Genomic DNA, 19,986 nt, shown 5'->3' on the forward strand with positions numbered 1-19,986 from the left:
TACCTGTAGCTGCCTGCATTCACTAGTCATTTAGAGGCAAATGAAATTCTTTGTTCACCTTGTATATATATATTGTTTCTGCCTCTTCCAGATCTATTAAGTTGTTAATTTAGATCTTAGTGTGCAGCTATAAAGCCAGTCATTAACTCATTAATGCTAATAGCGGGGTTGAGTTTTACCCTTGAAGTTCAGAACAGTGGAAATTTTGTGTGTGTGTTGGGGGGGAGCAAGATTTACTTAATCAGAAATTGAATATTGGATCTGCCAGTGTTTAGCTGATTGACCGGTGCATGTAACAAAATGACAGTACAGTTTACTTTGTGAAATGTAGCTTGATGTATTGAATTTATGTTTTTTAACAGGCAATCATATTCTGTCATGAAAAACTCAAAGCATTCCAAGAAATTATCAAGAAGGTCAAGTGATTCTTCCAGTGATGGTAAGCTTTATTTCTTATGTTCTAAATTGAACAAAAATTACAAATATGTGGATGACCATAGCTAATCCATCTGGATAGTCCATTTTTTCCACTTAGGCCAATGTATACTTATTTGATGCTAGTGAAGGGATTTTGTTATTAGGAGCATATCTTGAATTTTCACAGAGAATCTTCTTTAACTCTTATTTTTTCAAAAATTATATTAATGAGTTAGTTTTATATGTATTTCAAAGTTGGCTGCATTTTTATTTCTGTATTAACACTGCAAAATATTGCATAATATGTCAAATAATATTGCGCACATGATAAAAGGTTAAAAGTTACAAATTTGAGAACTGGAGTTTAACAGTTTATATCATAACCACAGTTCAGTTTAGCTTACAAAGACAAAATTACAGTATATGTTCAGATATAATCAATTAGCCAACTATATTATTCAGTTGTTGGTTAATTTAATGGTGGAAAAAAGATGTTGTTCCACTAGTACATTTGATACTGATACTACTGGCAGAGTTAGGGAAGTAAACGTTTCATTCATAATGTTTTAAATATTTCTTGTGTTTATATGTGGTATTAGTTCATATAGAGGTTCTTCATTTTTTACCCAAAAGGAAAAGTAAAGAACAGTCACTTCAAAATATTCCATTATTCAGGGTTTGTACGGTCCTTAAAAGTCCTTAATTTTTTCAAAAATGATTTTTGGTCCTTAAAAGTCCTTAATTTTGGCCAAAATGAATAAACGGTCCTTAATTTTGCTCATTTGACATTTTTTATCATTTCTAATGATTGCCATTCTAAGTGTGAATTACGATTTCTCATGAATATGGAATTACACGGCTCTTAACCAATCTGTTGGCGGATTTGCGTTGCAAATGATAAAAAAAAAAAAAAAAACAATTAGCTACCCGAATGAAAGTATCGGTGTCGGATTGGCTATTCACCCAATCTTTCGAAACAGGTGTTATCCATAAATTTAGGCAGATTGTGACGAAAGCATGAAGCCGGAAGTTCTTTAAGAGGCAAAAGTGATGATGAAGGTGCTTGAGAAAAAAAATGGGGGGGGGATTCTGAAAATATTTGCCAAAATTAGAGCAATTTCAACCTGGAAGCCCACAACCCTTCCGACGCCAATAGGAACAAGATGCCTGGAAAGTGCATTTTCAATAAACTGTGGCTTCATCAAGCTGACTACAAAGACTGGATATTGATAGATGGCAATCCTTAAATGTGGTCTTTGTCTGAAACAAATTGAAATTTCTAGAATGGGAGAGTCAGCGCTGAAAATTCACATGAAAATTAAGTTTCGTTTTATCATTTCAATTTGTTTTTACACGGTTTTGCTTAGCTCAATTTCTGTGTTTGTTTCAATTAAGCCATAAATTAATTTTTTATCACCTTCTGCAGAGTTTATTTTCTTTTGCACATACTATATGTATGGGATATCGGGATTATGAGTTTATTTCTGCAGAGGGTCTGTTATTGATTTTGTGGGAAATCTTTTGGCTCCATTTCGACTTTAGGTCGCCAAGGGCAAATTCGGTAACGCTAGCCAAGAAAAAGTGAAGTTCGGAAATACGTTTTGAAGCTTCAATAGACAATTAAGTATTTGGTTTAAACCTATGTTGTTGATAGTAATGCATAATTTTTGTTAATGGCAATGCAATTATTAGTTGAAAATAACTAATTAAAAATTTTTAAATATTTTTAAAGTTGAAAACAACTAATTGAAACTAATTTTCCTGAATTAACTAGACGCAAAATTAACTTTCATGAATTACTAAAGTTATTGGGTAGAAGTTTAACTGAAAATATACTTTCAGTATTATATATATATATATATATATATATATACAGACCTCAGACTTTGTACTGTATAAATGTTATATATATACATAAACATTTATACAGTACAAAGTCCGAGGTCTGGACTCGTCGGGACTTCGGCGATCCCAGATTTGAGATTTTTCCGGATATTAGATCATTTTAAATCTACTAAGATGGCACGTAGAAATTATAAAATTGAAAATATGAAATCGTGATTTATGAAATAATGAAGCATTTATGATTTAAAGGGTATCAAAATTTACAAAAGAAAAGAGCTTAATATTTATATGTTTACTTTATTAAACATTTATTTCAATATGAGTTGTTTGATTTGTTTTCTCTGCTAATACTTTAGACTAATACTATAGACATATTATTTCTTGTTCAGTTATTAAGTTCCATTGTTCAAGTTGTGTAATTGCTGTGTCGAGAATTCCGAATAACTTGTCAATCAAAAATTTTTTCTTGTTCAATAACCTCTCTGTTACTTTCTTCACTATCGGTAGCTGTATTTTCTGGATTTAGAACCATACTACAGATTTCGCCCTCCGTTAATTGATTGATGATTGGGCATTGTTATCGCAATGAAAAACTTCTGTTTAACTTCGCTAAATTCTGCCGCCTGGTGCGGCCATGCGAGCTCTGGTGCTGGTTCTGGCTTTGTGTGAATAACAAATCAGTTATTCTTAATTCAAATAGCACTAAATATAATTGTTTGTCCTATGAGTATCATTAACAAAATCTATTTTTAGCATAAGGAAAGAAATTTCTGCTAAATCTTTCCTTGTCAACATTTTAGCGCATTAAACTTAAATCTGTAATCGGATAATACTCTGTTATTTGGCGTCGCTGCATGATTCATCACTCAAGTTGTCATCTGTTGATAAACATGCAGTGATGAAAGCAAAATACAATAAATAATGATTCGCGATTTCGGCATCAAGAATATAAAATATTAGTTGGTGTAAAATTGACAAATGTTTCGGTTTGAGATTATGCCAAGCAGATACGCAGCTATGGAGTCAAGTTACTAATCACACAAATTTATGCTAAAATAATTATTTCTTCAATAATGAGATATTTTATTTAGCGCCAAACTGAGATTAAGAATTGGGATTTCCGACATGTTTTTTTATGATGAGGAAAAAAATCTAATGCGCGTGCATAAAGCATACCCCTTCCCTTCAAAAAAGCCCTAAAAAATTGGTTGGTGGGGGCTTTGAGGTCTGGATTTTAGATCATTCCAGATATTGGATGTCAAGATCTCGGACTTTGTACTGTATATATATATATATATATATATATATATATATATATATATATATATAATGTTGTATGATCTTAAATCCATTTAGTGCGAATACAAGTTATTACTACTTGCGCAATTGCTGCAAAGTTAGTTAATAATAATTTATTTCCTAAACAGTATTGATTAATTGATTATATTATCTCCTAAGTTTAATTAAAGTAGAATTATTTTAAAAGTGTGAATCCATACTGGTAAGTTATATTTTGAAAGGTGTTTTGAAGTAATTTGAAAGCAAAGTGTTAATAATGTTTTAACGGGGACTGGAGTTAAATCATCATGAAGAATAAAATTTCAATTGTAAAAGGAAAAATTAAAACATGTAATCATTGTCATTGATCGGAAATTAGTTGACTTTTCAAGGGGAACAAACCAACTCTTGTTCAATGAAAAATAATTGATAAAAATATGTAAATACGAAAGTGTTTCATCTTTACCTGAGTTATAAGTTAAAGCCAAACCGGCAATTCTAGTCAGGCCAAATATTTCCGCGAATAGAAGGAATTATGAACCAATGCTGATACTCAAAGAACTTATTCTTATGAAGCATTTTAGTCAATTCAATTTGGAGTAAAAATCAATTACTGTAGAGAAATCCTATTTAACTCGAGTAATCGTCCCCGACACTTTCATGTTTATGCATTTGAGTACTATATTATTTGTAGAAATTAAACATTGTAAATTGTCATTATGAAATCGAATTCAAAGTAAAGTTGAAATAAACATAGAAGATTACAAAATAAGATAAATAATGCAAACTTTGTAAAAACAAATCAAAGACAATATAAAAATAATATAGAAAATAATATAAATAAGATCAGTGTATGTACATGAAGATATAAAGGCCAGAAAAGGTATTAAGTAACTTACATTCTTTCTAGTGGGGGAGTTGGCAAAGTGTTCTCTTCGTGTCTGACTCATAAGTGTAGGGTGTCCGAAAATTCTTAGCGGCAGTAGGGGCTTTGAATAATATCAGTCGGTAAGACTTGGGTGAAGTAATTTATGGTAGTGGGTGGGACTTGGAATTCTTGAGGGATGTACTTTGTGGAGTTCTTATCTGAGTGAGACTGTCTGTCAAGATTTTTTTGAAAATACTAGTGAATGGAAATTAATTAATTTCTGGCTAATTGTCGTGTCGCAATGATTAAAAATTTAAGAAAGCAAAAAGGAATTTTCTCTGTCCAAGAGCTAATAGACAGACTAAAGGCATGAAATAGGCCCATTTTTTTAGTAACAGTATATGTCTGAAGACAATTAGCTTTTTACAATATTTACAATTGAGTAATTACACTATATACAAATCTTCCAACTGACAGTCATCCAACTTATACCGCCTTCTCAGGTTTAGGAACAAATTATCATATCCCTATCAGTTAAATGATTTAAAGTGAGTATTTAACGCCTGCTCTTTTAAGGCAATGGTTGATAAATTGAATGGGAATTAGATTATTTTTGAGAATTTTAATAATATAATCAATTAATCAATACTGTTTAGGAAATAAATTATATATATATAGAAAGATGTATATATATCTATACATCTTTCAAAATATAACTTACCAGTATGGATTCACTCTTTTAAAATAATTCTACTTTAATTAAACTTAGGAGATAATATAATCAATTAATCAATATTGTTTAGGAAATAAATTATATATATATATAGTAAAAAATGTATATTTTCACTATTCAAGTATTCGCTGTGACAAGTATTCCCATCTTGTCACATGAACAGGCCTCTGTGGAAATGGGCTTCTCTGTAAATAAAGCAATTGAAATTGAAAATTTAAGTGACTCATCATACATTTTTCAATGCACAGTATTTGATTACATAAAATTTTCTGGAGGTGTTCTTAATATCGAAATTAATAAAGAAATGAGATCAGCAGCAGCTTCTGCAAGAAGTGGAGTTCGTTATTTAGAAGTTCAGTATTTAGAAGAACAAAAATCTTTAACTAAATCTGAAAATTCAAAGAGGAAAAGAAATATTATTGAGGAAGAAATTGATTATATGAAGCAGAAGAAAAAATTTCTTCAAAGGGACATTAAAGATATTAATGAAGAAGTAGATGCTTTAGCAGATGAAGCTGAGACCAGCAGGAACATTGATTAGTTTATCAAAGCAAATGAACTTAGAAGAATAGTTAAAGAAAAGGAAATAGACATAATTAGATGTTAAAATAGCTGAAAAGATTTCAGATTTAAAAAAAGCACAAATGTTTTGTATCTTTTGTTGTACAATTTATTATTCTAGTATCTTTCAAAAAACCAAGGAAATAAATTGTATGTTTACAAATCAGTTATTTTAATCTGCAAAATATTCTTACATTCTGATTATAATAGTAGTTGACTGTGTTTAAATAAATATCAAATAAGTTAAATAATAATCATGTAAATCTCTAAAATAGTGACTGTTATTAGTGTAAAATACACTTATACATGTTTTTCAAGAAATTATGTTCCTAATTTAATGTTATCTACTTCATAACTTGTAGAGAGTTAGTTTAATTTTCAAAATTGTTTTATGGTAAGTATTAAATTGAATTTAATAATAGTGCATAATACACACTTCTGTTAGTTTCTTAAAGTGAAATTACAAGCATGAAGTCGGTTGTATGGATAATTGCTTTATTCTATTCGTTTTTTTGTTTGCTGATAGGTCCTTAATTTTTTCTTTGATGGTCCTTAAAAGTCCTTAATTTTCATGTAAGGAAATGTGTACGAACCCTGTTATTGGATTAGTATTAAATTTGTTTAATAATTATTCAAGTTTTTCTCTAAATTTTATCAAAAACATATTTAGAGAATTAGATTTAAAGAAGAAATTTTCTCTTCACTTAGAGAGCTCAGGTATTCAAATTTATTATAAAAACCAGACATTTTGCATTTCTGCTGTAATATATTATAATTTCACAGTACAGATATCTGATTCAATTTTTCGGTACAGATTCTTCTGTTTGAGGAAAAAAAGTCATCTTTAATATTGTGCACTAACTAATTATCCTTTTTTAGTGGCTGTCAATACAAATTTTTGAATTGTAGTTTATATCATTTAGAACAACAGAAAATATCCATGGAGAACTGTGCTTCCTATCTGTGGTGTCAGCCAACTGATCAAAATCTCTAAATGATAGCTTTTGTTTTTCAAAAAAATTTATAATTTATCATTGGATTCAAAATTCCATTATTTTCATTACAGCACCTTTATAAGGCTTTACAGGTATTTATATTTGCTAATTCAAAGAATGATATCTCCTAGATTGTTCATGTATGGAAAGCTGTAAACTTGTTCCAATAATAGCAGTAAAATTTTTTTGTATTTTAAGATGCAACCAAAAAGGGAGGTGCACATCTACATGTTATGTTGGTCCCATATGCAAAATTTCAACTTTCTGAGGCTACTCGTTATTATGTGAGATACATGCGTATATACAAACACCACTAATAAATGTCTTCAGAATCCATTTTAAATGTTTTATATTTTTTTTGGGGGGGAAAGAGTCCTTTATTCTGTTTTTATGTACAGATATCATGCAAAAACATCATTAGATTGCATTCGATAGTGGTCAGAATGGATATTTTCGTTGAAATGTGATACATGAAAGTTTTCACGATTACAATACTTCCTTTTTACTTCATACAAGGAAGTAAATAAACATCTGCAGCGTGCGAGACTGTGTATCGGAAATTCTAAAGATATGCTCATTTTTAAATTATTTTGCAATATTGCTGTTGAACTGAATTTTATGGTTTAAGTGCGAAGAACAGGATATTTAATAAACAAAGGTAACCCAAATTTTTTTTTTAAAAAACGCCCCTTTGAGCGTAATGTAAAATGTGAAAGCTTTGAGATTTGTTTTCATAATATTGTTGAGTTCCCCCCCCCCCCTCTGTGTAGTTAGAGAATGTCTTTGTCTCCCATTTTTATTACAGCGTTTACTATTCCAAGAAGGGAAAGCTGTATAATTTTAAATATCTCTTACCCCCGCAGGCCAGGGTTGCCATGCTACCTGGAAAACCGGGAGAACCGGAAAAAGTCAGGGAATTCGAAAATTGACCGAAAAGTCAGGGAATTTAAGTATTTTTGTCAAAATCTGGAAAAGTCAGGGAAGTTCATACAACGATCCCGCCAAAAAAAGCGACTTTTGCGCCGACGTCTGAAGAGAGAATTTTTTTGGCGAATTATGTATCACGTGAGTGTCATTCGGGTAGCTGGCATAGAGCCAATTTTCGCAGCTCCAATTTGATTGTCTTTTAGAAAGGTAAAGCAAGTTTCCTGCAACTTTTGGCTTCCAGTATTCTCGAGAATCGCATGTGCAGTGCATGAATTAAAAGTACCTGTTCTCGTATAAAACAAAATGCGCTTAATCCGAGTATACGATACCATGGAGGTTAGAATCAAAGAATATGTATTGTAAAGATTTTAAAACCTCTCTGCAACGGATGTGGCTCCGTTCCATCATAGAGGGAAACAGCTGTGCATGCGTGATATATCTGTCGCCAAAGCTCGAAACCAGTGTCGAAGTTCGAAGGTCACGTTATCAAGAGTTCATAAAATGAATATCGTTTAAAATTTCTTTAACCACTTGCGCAAAAAAGACGTGCCACGCACGTCAAGATGCTTTTGTCTCAAACTGCGAGCGACGTGAACACCACGTCGATAAGCATTTATCGCAAAAAGGAAAATGTGGTGCAAAGGTCGCCTAACAACGAGATTGTTTATTTTCTCGAGTTACAGCTCTGGATTGCACTCGCAGATGCGGAGCGGCGTAAATGAGACACTTTACCGCTTGTTATATTGTAGTGCACGGCACCGCAACCGTGAAATTTAGTCTTAGCGCAAGTGGTTAAATTCTAAAGGAAAAGAAAATATTTTTTGGCGCAAGTAAATTAATTCATGAATTAGTTATTTTCAGGGGGGGGACTACGAAAATCCGTTTTTAAATTATTGCGAAAAATCCAAGAAGAAACGTCCTTTGATAAAACGGATTTTTCGCAATAATTTAAAAACGGATTTTCGTAGCTTTCTTTTTGTCAAAGAACGTTTGTTCTAAACATGTGTTTCTCAATTTCCTGTACACATCGCGGAGAGGGAAATTCTGGCTGCCAGGTTCCGTCGCCAAATCCCTTGGCAAATTTTCCCTGCGCATTCTAGCGGCGTAATAGCATTTTACTTGTATGGAACCTTTTCTTCCTTATACAGACGTTGTTTGGTTAGAATAATCTCCATGTGTGGTACAATGGAATTTGGTGACTTGATGATGCGCAGTAAACGGGTCATTTTGGTCTTGGCAACAATTTTCAAAATTGTGCCACAGCACAGCCTTACCGTATACTAGAATTTTACCACAAAATATTTTTAAACTTTTTTTCCCCTTTTTAATAAATACCTTGCCATTTTGCAGTAAAATAAAAAAATAGTAATCAGTCATCTAGGCTAACCATGTAATATAACTATATTCCCTAAAATAACTATATACCACAAAATATTTTTAAACTTTTTTTCCCCTTTTTAATAAATACCTTGCCATTTTGCAGTAAAATAAAAAAATAGTAATCAGTCATCTAGGCTAACCATGTAATATAACTATATTCCCTAAAATATCGTTGAGTATTCTAATTCAATTTTTAAGTAATTATCTTTATTTTTATGTTATTCGTATAATTTAACATTGCTTCTTCCCTCTAAATTTATTTATTATTAGTAAATAATATTTCCGAATTTCAGGAAATTTTCCTGAAATTAATTCTAGCAGTGTGATGACATACCATCACGAAATTTAATGCACGTATTTTTTCCTTATGTATGCTGCGATACATAAGAAAAATAAATATAAAATACCTCAATTTATTAAAATAGATTTCTTTCTTTTGTTTAGCTGCAGAATGTATGCAAAAAAAGCCTTATTTTATTCCAGATTGGGAAGATTCTAATCTCAATCTTCAGTGGAGAAAACAACAACTATTATAATTATATTTGTGTTTTCAAGTGTTAAGGTGCCTTTTAAGAGCATACATCACACAAATTAAATTTACCTAAAATCTAACCTAACTATTTACAATTGCGTTGTGATTTATAAGGACCTGATTAGCCTCGTGCTGAACTGGTGATGATCATGAGTAATAATTAAATAAAACATACATTTGTTATCCAATGTATATATCTTAAATTTTATTAAGTTTCTTAAGTGGAAAAGTAAACAAAATTATCAAACAAAGTATACCAAGAATAATTAAGAATAAATGTCCTCTGAGATTTATTGAATAATTAAGTGAATTTGCTACACAATACAAGTAATACCATAATTAATTTACCTCCTAGCACAGCCAATGTACATTACGCGGATAGACTGGAATTTTCTTGAAACACACCTGGAAAACCTGGAAAAGTCAGGGAATTTCATTCTCCTGTTTGAGTGGCAATCTTGGCAGGCACACTCATGGAAATTTTAAAATTTAAATAGCTCGATTTCATTTTCGACCATGCCTCAAATACTAATTCAGAAGTCAAACAACAAAAATCAGCGTTATACCTACAAAATTTTCACAGGACTAGTTTCGATGGTTTTACCGAACCATCATCTTCAGCTGCAAAACCGCAAATGAACAAGATAGGAAATAATGATTAGATAAGATAAGAAAGCCTGGACAAGAATAAGCAAGTGGCGCCATCTGTTGGCGAAACCAGAACTAAAACATAATTTCTCTAAAAGCCGAAGGCAAATTTGGATTGGAATTAGGATCGTTAACTAGAACAGAAAGATTTTTATGAATGTGAAATGCCTCTAGAAAATCCAGTTCTCCAATGGAAGATGTTTTTTGAATAATTTTGGCAGCAGAAAAATTGATGTTTGAAACAAAATGTGTTTTGTTTCAAACATTTTTGTTTCCAAAATAAATAAACATATTTGTTTCCAAAATAAATATTACAAACAAACTGAGGGATTAGCCATGGGAAGCCCCCTCAGTCCCATCCTGGCTGATATCTACATGCATTATTATGAATCAAAATTGTTTGAAACTTTAAACTTCCCGGCATGGTTCCGCTACGTAGACGATACTTTTACCCTGTTTGAAGGTAATAAAGATGATTTAAATAAAGTTCTTTCAACAATGAATTCTATTGATCCTGCTATTCAGTTCACTTTTGAACTTGAGACTTGCAATTCTCTTCCGTTTCTCGACATTCTGGTCACACGTAACACATCCAACTTCAGTACTACAGTTTACCGTAAACCTTCATCGGTTTGCCTTCCACCACACTTTAAATCATGTCATCCGACTAAACAAAAGTTAGCTTCATTTTATTCCTATGTTTTTCGTGCTCTTCAAGTTTGCTCCTCCAAATTAGCCCTTGATGAAGAACTAAATTATTTAAAAGCAATAGCTATTGACAGGGGCTTTTCACCCAACATTATTAATCAAGCAGTTAAAAAATTCTCATCTGAACACACTAAAAGCCACACTCTTATTTTAGGAGATTATAAAAATTCTGTTGTCATTCCCTTCTTTCCATCAATTAGCTATAAAGTTGCACATATTTTGCAGAAATTTAACTTTCGGGTTGTTTATTCTCCCATCAATAAAATTCCAACTTCTATACTCAAGGACCCCATTCCGGATATGAATTCCTGGGGTATTTATAGGATTCCTTGCCAGTGTGGTTTAATTTACATTGGCCAAACTAAGAGAGCCTTAAAATTTCGCGTCAAAGAACATGAGGCATATGTTAGAAAAAAGGAAACACAGAAGTCTTCTGTTGCTCAACATTGTTGGTCCGAAAATCACACTTTCAATTTTTCTGCTGCCAAAATTATTCAAAAAACATCTTCCATTGGAGAACTGGATTTTCTAGAGGCATTTCACATTCATAAAAATCTTTCTGTTCTAGTTAACGATCCTAATTCCAATCCAAATTTGCCTTCGGCTTTTAGAGAAATTATGTTTTAGTTCTGGTTTCGCCAACAGATGGCGCCACTTGCTTATTCTTGTCCAGGCTTTCTTATCTTATCTAATCATTATTTCCTATCTTGTTCATTTGCGGTTTTGCAGCTGAAGATGATGGTTCGGTAAAACCATCGAAACTAGTCCTGTGAAAATTTTGTAGGTATAACGCTGATTTTTGTTGTTTGACTTCTGAATTAGTATTTATTTGGCGTGTTATTGTGTCTTAATCATGCCTCAAATTTCAAAAAAGGTATTTAGTTGAAATGCATTAAGGATTAGCCGGCTTTAAATTAAATATATAGTACAGTGTAAATCTCAGTGCAGAAAAAAGGCATATATTATATTAAATAATAATAAGTTGTGCTAAATTCATCAGTGAAAAATTAATATTCTCTTCTTGTAACTGTTGCATGACAGCATGCAGTTTGCCAGTTTGTTGCATTGTGAGAGGGAAGGTAAAATCCTTTTTTGATAATGTTCTGCTGACTGAATGTGTTTACAGCTGTGCTGTTATCTTATAGCAGAGAATAGGCAGAGAGTGGTTGAGGGGTAGGAGACCCTCGGACCATCCACTAGGGTGTTTTCGCTCAACATTGTGGTGGAAGCCAAATAGTTATCAAGGCCCAGCTAATATATACCTACAGGAATGCACAGATGCCTGCTTTACTTCAACCTGCACCTGTATGAATGATGTGTGATAAAGGTTAGCGATTCTGGCTTCCAATATGGATGGGCCAATTTCAAATGCCAGAGAAGATAGTACACTTTTCATCTGCTGGAGGCTCTGGAGAAGAATTTGGTGTACAACATAAGGCATCCCACATATCGCCTCCATTTGGCACTATTATGTATATATGTGTTGATTCATGGGAATTAGCATTATATGTATTCAAAATTAGGCTGTATTATATGAGTATTAACGTAGTTATTAAACTTATTTCGTATTGCATAACATATCAAATAACGAAATGAGCATTGTAAAAATTTTTAATTGACTAGTTTTAAAATCTGAAATGGAATTCATTCTAAAAATTATAAAATCTTTTCAAGATTTATAACATTTTATATCAGAGATCAATTCAGTATGCATGGTTTATTCTGACTACATTACAGTATACAACCATATATAATCTGCTGAATAATTTTATAGTAAATTATTAATTCATCTTGAGTGCTGAAGAAGGTTTCTGCAGTGGTACATTTGATTCTGATATTAAAAGAACTAAAACTCAAGTTTATCATAGAATGTTATGACAAGTTTGCCATGCTACCTGGAAAACCTGAAAAGGTTAGGGAATTCGAAAATTAACCAAAAAAGTCAGGGAATGTCATACAGCGATCCCCCAAAAAGCAAGTTTTGCAACAACGTTGAAAGCGATCACACTTGTAGCGAATTATGTATCGGATGAGCAACATTTGAGCGGCTGGCGTAGAGCCAATTTTCACAGTTCCAATCAGATTGTCTTTTTAAAAGGCAAAGCAAGTTTCCAACAAGTTTGGTTTCCAATAACTTCGAGAATCCTAAAGGCCAGTTTACACCTGTGAGAGCGGCTCGTCTGGGCGTCTTGAACCCAGTGAACGGACCTGTCCTCTGGTAGATTGTTAACACCAATCAGAGTGGACTGACAATTTCCGTTTGTTTACAAAATGGATACTGACGTGGCAGCTGCAGCAAAGAATATGCATTTAATATACATAGATGTTCTTTGGCTGCAGTTGAAATCTGCAAAGCAGTTTCAAATGAATTAATTTCTGCTCTTGGGGTGGAAAAAAAGAAGAAAAGCAAATGGGTACATGACTGCATAGCTTGCTGCAATGAATTAGGAGTATCAAATCAACTATTAAATGAATTTCAGGACGAGGATGTCCAAAGATACAAAAACGTTATCGTATTTCAGATACAAGGACTTAAAATATATTCTGTAAGCATAATTGAAATTTATTCACTTTCAAAATATATTCAATAATCGATTTAAAAGAAATTCAGTTTATTGAGGGAAGTTAAAAGTCAATCGATTTAAAAGAAACTCAGTTTATTGAGGAAAGTTATTTAGTCAACTGTGGTTATTGAAATGCAAATTAACAAAGTTTTTCTACTATATGCAACTGTTTATTTACACCTAATTAATCATTTACAAAATAATATAAAAGTAATAATGTGTTTTATTATTTATTAATCGAAAGAATATATATATTTGTTAGCATTTAATTAGTTCCTTTATTAAAAACACATTCCGTCAAACATTAATTGTTAAATACTTGCTTTATTCAGAAACATTACCGTGAACATTACTGCTCAAACAGTTCAAAAATATTATCGTTCTGAAAAAAACTGTTGTTGCCAATTGGGAAAATACATTTTAAATAAAATTAATACATTGCATTTACATTCGGGCATCCTGACTTAGTTACGACCTCGGAACATTAAGAACTTATATTTAAAAAATTAAATCTGTAATATTAATGTTTATAGTTCGAAAGTCTTTAGCTGTCATATAGATTCAACGTCGTTTTCTATTCTTTTTCCATGTCCTAGTTTTAGTAATATGCGGCGTGTTGTTATCGTTATCCTCAGTAACACTAATGTCATCACCATCATCATTGTCTTCTTCTGATTCAGCTTGACACTGCATCCCACATGTCGCCTTTAATTGGCTCACATGAGCTCACATGACTTTAATTGGCTCACATAAGCTGTCGTACTAAAGAAATGTCCTTTCACCTTCTCTTCTAATTGAGTCACTCTATAGGTATCACTTGGTAAAACATCTGTAACTACCAAAGGTCCTCGATACTTTTGTTGTGTTTTGGTTGATTCTCCAGTTGATTTAGGTACTCTTCTCATAACTACTATTTCTCCTCGTTCGAATGTTAAAGAATTACTTTTCTTCTTGTCATAATTTGCTTTCATTTTCATCTGCATATCTTCAATTCTCTTTCTAGCTTCATTCTGTAAGATTACTGGATTCTCCCATTCATCTGCGTCTTCATCTGTAATCATCCTCATCAATCCGTCGTTAAATTTTGGTGAATAACCGTGAAGTATTTCGAAAGGAGTTTTATTTGTAGTCTTATTTATCATATTGTTTAAATTTCTTTCGCATTCCTTAACCTTTTTGTCCCAGTCTCTCTGATTCGGATTTTCCATACTCGTTTTAATCGTAGCCAAAATTGTTCGATTTGCTCTTTCCACCATTCCATTACCACTTGGATGTTGAGTTGAATTGAGTGTATGACTGATTCCATTATTTTGACAGTACTCTCGAAATTCCTTCGCTGTGAAACATGTTCCTCTATCGCTGATAATTTTTTCTGGTAACCCAAAATCATCTACAAAACTCTTCAATGCAACTAACACATACTTGGTTGCAGTACTTTTCATAGGATATAAGCGTGTAAATCTCGTAAAATTATCAATTATTACAAATAATTCTGTATTTCCTCTTGAACTTTTTACGAATGGTCCTAAATGATCTATATGTATAATTGCAAAAGGTCTTCTACCAGGTCTAATTGGATGCAGTACTCCTTGTTTCTTATCACTAGGCATTCGAAACACATCGAAATGTGACGCATAACATATCGTTTCATTCCTTGATTTTGGCAACAGTTCTGTCTCCTGAAAAATGTCCCAAAATATCATGAAATTTTACTACAATACCTTTTCTCATCGATTTAGGTATGACATATAACAATTTCTCCTTTTCCTGATCTTTCACTTTACAAAACAATCGATTATTCTTCAAGACGTAATTTTCAGTTACATATTTCTCTGCATTCGTTCTATTATTTATCTTTTTCTTTAAAATGTCTATTAATTTGCGTAATTCTGGATCTGAATGCTGAATCATAAGAATTTGTTCATCTATCGTTAGCGTTAAACAAACTTCCAAGTTGTTTTCAATTATAGAGTCTAAAGTTTCTTCTGGCTGATCAACTGGCGATCGGCTTAATGCATCTATGTGACTCATTTTTTTACCTTGTCTGTGCTTTATTTCAAGATTGTATTCCTGGATCAGATTACTCCACCTTGCTATCTGAGGATTTGAAGTTTTCTTCGCGTTTAAATAAACTAAAGCTTGGCAGTCTGTAATTAACGTAAATCGGATTCCAATTAAAAATTGTCGAAGTCGTGTCAAAGTCCAAACTATAGCCATTAATTCTAATTTGCTTGAATGATAATTCTTTTCTGTTTCTGTTGTCCCTTTACTTACACAATAAACTAAATGCCACTTTCTATCTTCACCTTTTTGCAACAGCATTCCTGTCAGCCCTTTGTTGCTCGCGTCTGTGTGCACTTCAGTCTCTGCTTCCGGATTATATAATGCTAGTGTTGGTTCATTAGTTAAATGATCCTTTAAAGTACTGAATGCTTCTTGCTGATCTTCGTTCCAACGAAATGTTTCATCCTTCCTCGTCAGTCTCGTTAGCGGCTCAGCTTTCTCTGCGTATTTCGGTACAAACCTTCTAAAGAAACTTGTAAGACCTAAAAATTGTTTAACTTCATGTTCATTGGTTGGTTTAAGAAAGTTTAATATGGCTCATACTTTTCTTGGTCCAGGTTGCATACCGTTTGATTTTATTAGAAATCCCAAATACTCACCTTCATCTTTTCCAAATTCGCATTTTGTCAGTTTCAATGTCAGCATTGCTTCTCTCAACCTATCAAACACTTTCCTAAGTTTTTCCATCGTTTCTTCCCAAGATTTAGCCGGAATTAATATGTCGTCCAAATAGCACAATACTTCTTTATTAAGCAGTGGACCTAAAACTTGATTCATAAGTCTTTGAAATTCTGCAGGTGCATTAGCTAACCCAAAGATCATACGTTCAAATTGACCAGTATCATCTGGAGTGATGAAAGCTGTTTTCAGTTTCGCTTCTTCAGTTAAAGGAATCTGCAAATATCCATGAGCTAAGTCCAGTATAGTGAAAACTTTACACTCACTAAGACATTCAAGAAGATCATCTATCCTAGGGAGTGGAAATTTATCTTTAACAGTTTGCGAATTCAACTTTCTATAATCTTATCACTAGTCGTAATTCGCCTGTTTTTTTCTTTACGAGTAAAACTGGACTGGCATACGGAGATCTTGTTTCAGTAACAATTCCATATTTCTTCCATTCATTTATTATCTTCTTTATAGAAGCACGCTCTTCGGCATTGGTTTTATACGACTTCATGCAAATAGGCTTACTCCCTTCAATTTCTTTAATATCCATTTTTGTTAAGTTTGTACACCCTAATTCCTCCATATTTAATGCAAAACAATCTCGATACTCATTTATCAAATGTAAAACTTCCTGTTTTCTCTCTGGCGTAATATTGTTATTAACTTTAATTTCTTCTAACGTAATCAGTCTCTTAAACTTCTTAATTTCATTTATTATCAGTATTTCCTTTTGACTTGAATTTTCAGTTTTCTGATCTGAACTTGGTTCAACTAATTCTGCTACTTCCGCTCTACCGATACATAGATTCTCTTTCAAAATTAGTTTTCGATCGCTGTAGTTAGTGGCTGGTATCACTGTTTCTCCCTGTATTACTTCCAATAATGAGCCCAACTCATCTTCCGATCCACTTATTAAAACATAACCGTTATTTATTTCATCAGTTTTAACTTTCACGAAATTAACCGTATTACTTTCGATTTGAGTTTCTTGGGAAGCCTTCAGTTTAATTCGCGGGGTGTTGCTATCATTTTGCAACTGTGAAAATGGGCAGTCATTAGCATTGTGTATGTGCAAGGTATTACCTATCTTGGCGTATGCAATATGCGGTAAATCAAGCCATGTTCGACCAACTAATAAGTCGCATGGTTGCGTTTCATCTCCTACAATTAGAAGTGTAATGTCCTTTCCTTCCACATTATCAATCTCTAAGTTAACAGTTACTTTTCCCAATGTTCTAGCGGCTGGTTTATTCTGGTTCCCAAAGCCAAACAATTCCTCCACATCAGGTTTTACAATAAGATTCAGTCTCTTAGCCGCAGACTGTTTCAATAAACACGAACTAGAACCCGTATCTATGATTGCAGTAATTTCTTCTCCATTATTGATGCGAGCATACTTTAAATATACAGCTGGTGAAACACCTGAATTCTGGTTCACGGATAAATTATTTTTAACATTTGTCAAGTCTGGATTCTTAGACGTACACCTTTTAAAAGTATCACCCTTTTCATTACATTTCCTGCAAATAATTTCTTTTTTAGGCTGAGGACAATCCGTCGCTATATGTCCATAATCATTACAATTGAAGCATTTCGGCTCACCCTTTTCATTGCGGATGCCAGGATTATATTCCCTTTTCCTTTCGTCTGTTTTATAAAATTTATCTCTCAGATTGTATTTATTATCAAACTGTGTTTAAAATCCACTTTGAAATTACCATCTGCCTGCATGGAATCTTTAACATTTCTTTGTCTTGAATACTGATTATAGGATCCTTCATAAAATTTAGAACCAGATTTGGGCTTAAAATTATGCCTAAAAGTTTTATTTTCTACTTGAAGTACTTTTATCCCTGCCCGAATATTTTCATATTCATCTAGTTTTTCAGCCAACTCTTCAGGATTAATGAATTTAGACCAATCATCAATGAAATGGTCTTGGATAGCAGCGGGGACCCTCTTCTTTAATTGATCAGTAATAATAAGTTGTTTTAAAGAGTCAAAATCTGTTACATTTAATCCAGCAAGCCACTCTTCAAAATAATTTTTTAATTCAAACGTGAAGTCCTCCCACGTATTACGCAATGTTTTAATATGATCAACGAACTTTTGCCGAAACTGTTCAGGGCTTAACTTAAATTTTCTCAGTAGCAGTTGTTTAACGTGCTTATAGTCGTTAGCTTTCTCTTCTGATTCACGGGCAATTAATTGAGTTATTTCATAAGGCAATAGACCCAACAGCTGAGAAAGTTTTGTTCTTCTAACCCAATACGTCGTGCCTGTCTCTCAAATAAAACTAAATAAAAACTTATATCACCTTCATTCAAATCATACTTATGCATTAATTTACTCATATCACAAATATTACTTCTACTAACATTAGAAGGAACAGAATCATTTACATTACTACTTCTGATTTCCGATTCTATTTTCAATTTTTCAAGTTCAAATGCTCTTTGCTTATCTTTTTCTTTTTCTAAAATTTCTAACTTTTCCCTGTCTAAACGATCATTTATAATTCTATCTAGCATTTGTTTAGTAAAGTCTTCGTTATAATTCTTACTATTCAAAATCATATCTCTTAAGCCTACAATTTTAATATCAGAAGGGACATCTACATCAAGTTCCAAAGCAAGTTCTTTTAAGTCACATTTCTTGCCTCTTGCCAAATAAGCCATCTTAGACTTCAATTTTCAAATAATAATACAATAATTATACTTAAGTTCTTTCCGTTTAATACTTAAACATAACATAAACAGTTTATAAATTCACGTACCTTTCTACTTTCAGTTTTGGCGAGCTTCCGCATTCATTTTAGGCTTAGCGTACGTTAAGGCAATACGTTGTTAAATCTAGATAATAATTCTAATTTATCCCACTTCTGAAATGTTAGCATTTAATTAGTTCCTTTATTAAAAACACATTCCCTCAAACATTAATTGTTAAATACTTGCTTTATTCAGAAACATTACCGTCAACATTACTGCTCAAAAACTTACAGTTCAAAAATATTATCGTTCTGAAAAAAAACTGTTGTTGCCAATCAGGAAAATACATTTTAAATAAAATTAATGCGTTGCGTTTACATATTCATCTAAAATCCACAGAATAAGTAGCTCTCTGTGCATGGAATTAATTATGCAGAGTTCTGACTGGAACTGTGTTATTTCTAGAGCAGAATGCAAAATTAACACATGGAATATTTATTCAAAGCTACCATTAACACGACAGAAATAAACTGCATAATATCTACTTAATTATTCAGAAAATCTTAAGTAAATAAGAAGTAGCAAAACACTTGGGAGCATTACATATATTATCACAGGTAAAAGAATATATATATTTCAACATTGTTCCAACAGGAAGATAGTATTTATCGCAAATTGTTACTTTTGGATTCTACTGAAATTGTGTTTCTGGACAACACACAAATAAAGTAATATCAACAAAATTAATAATGATTAAATATAGTGATTATACTTTACTTTTAAAATGCTAAAACATATAGTTTAAGATTAAAATTCATCTAGCATAATTTGTATAAACCTTAATACACCTTAAGTACTTGCACTCAGTGTTTCACATCAAGCTGAATTGTAACGAATTATACCCCAGAATGTTTTTATACAAAGCAACAAATTTAAATATCCCCAATAAAACAGATCTACATATTTTTTCATAATTCCATTTTTATTTTTATAGTTTATAATATCATATATTTATTGAGTCCTCCTGTAGGGATGCTTATAGAAAAATGAATATAAGCTCACATAATTATTGAAGTATGCAACTTATTA

General features: G+C 32.2%; 1 protein-coding gene across 3 annotated transcripts in view; it reads left to right on the forward strand.

The window, feature by feature from the left end:
• The window catches only part of LOC118193876 (uncharacterized), a 147,432-nt gene that overhangs the window by 48,177 nt on the left and 79,269 nt on the right, over positions 1–19,986 (forward strand). For all 3 annotated transcript variants that reach the window (XM_035365046.2, XM_085814659.1, XM_085814660.1), the window contains one exon: positions 363–439. In XM_035365046.2, coding sequence (XP_035220937.2) covers positions 363–439 — 77 coding nt within the window. The remainder of the gene's footprint in view (positions 1–362; positions 440–19,986) is intronic.

This window comes from Stegodyphus dumicola, chromosome 4, assembly GCF_044657685.1.
Source record: "Stegodyphus dumicola isolate Sdum_Otavi_A_Nest chromosome 4, ASM4465768v1".
Taxonomy (NCBI): Eukaryota; Metazoa; Arthropoda; class Arachnida; order Araneae; family Eresidae; genus Stegodyphus; species Stegodyphus dumicola.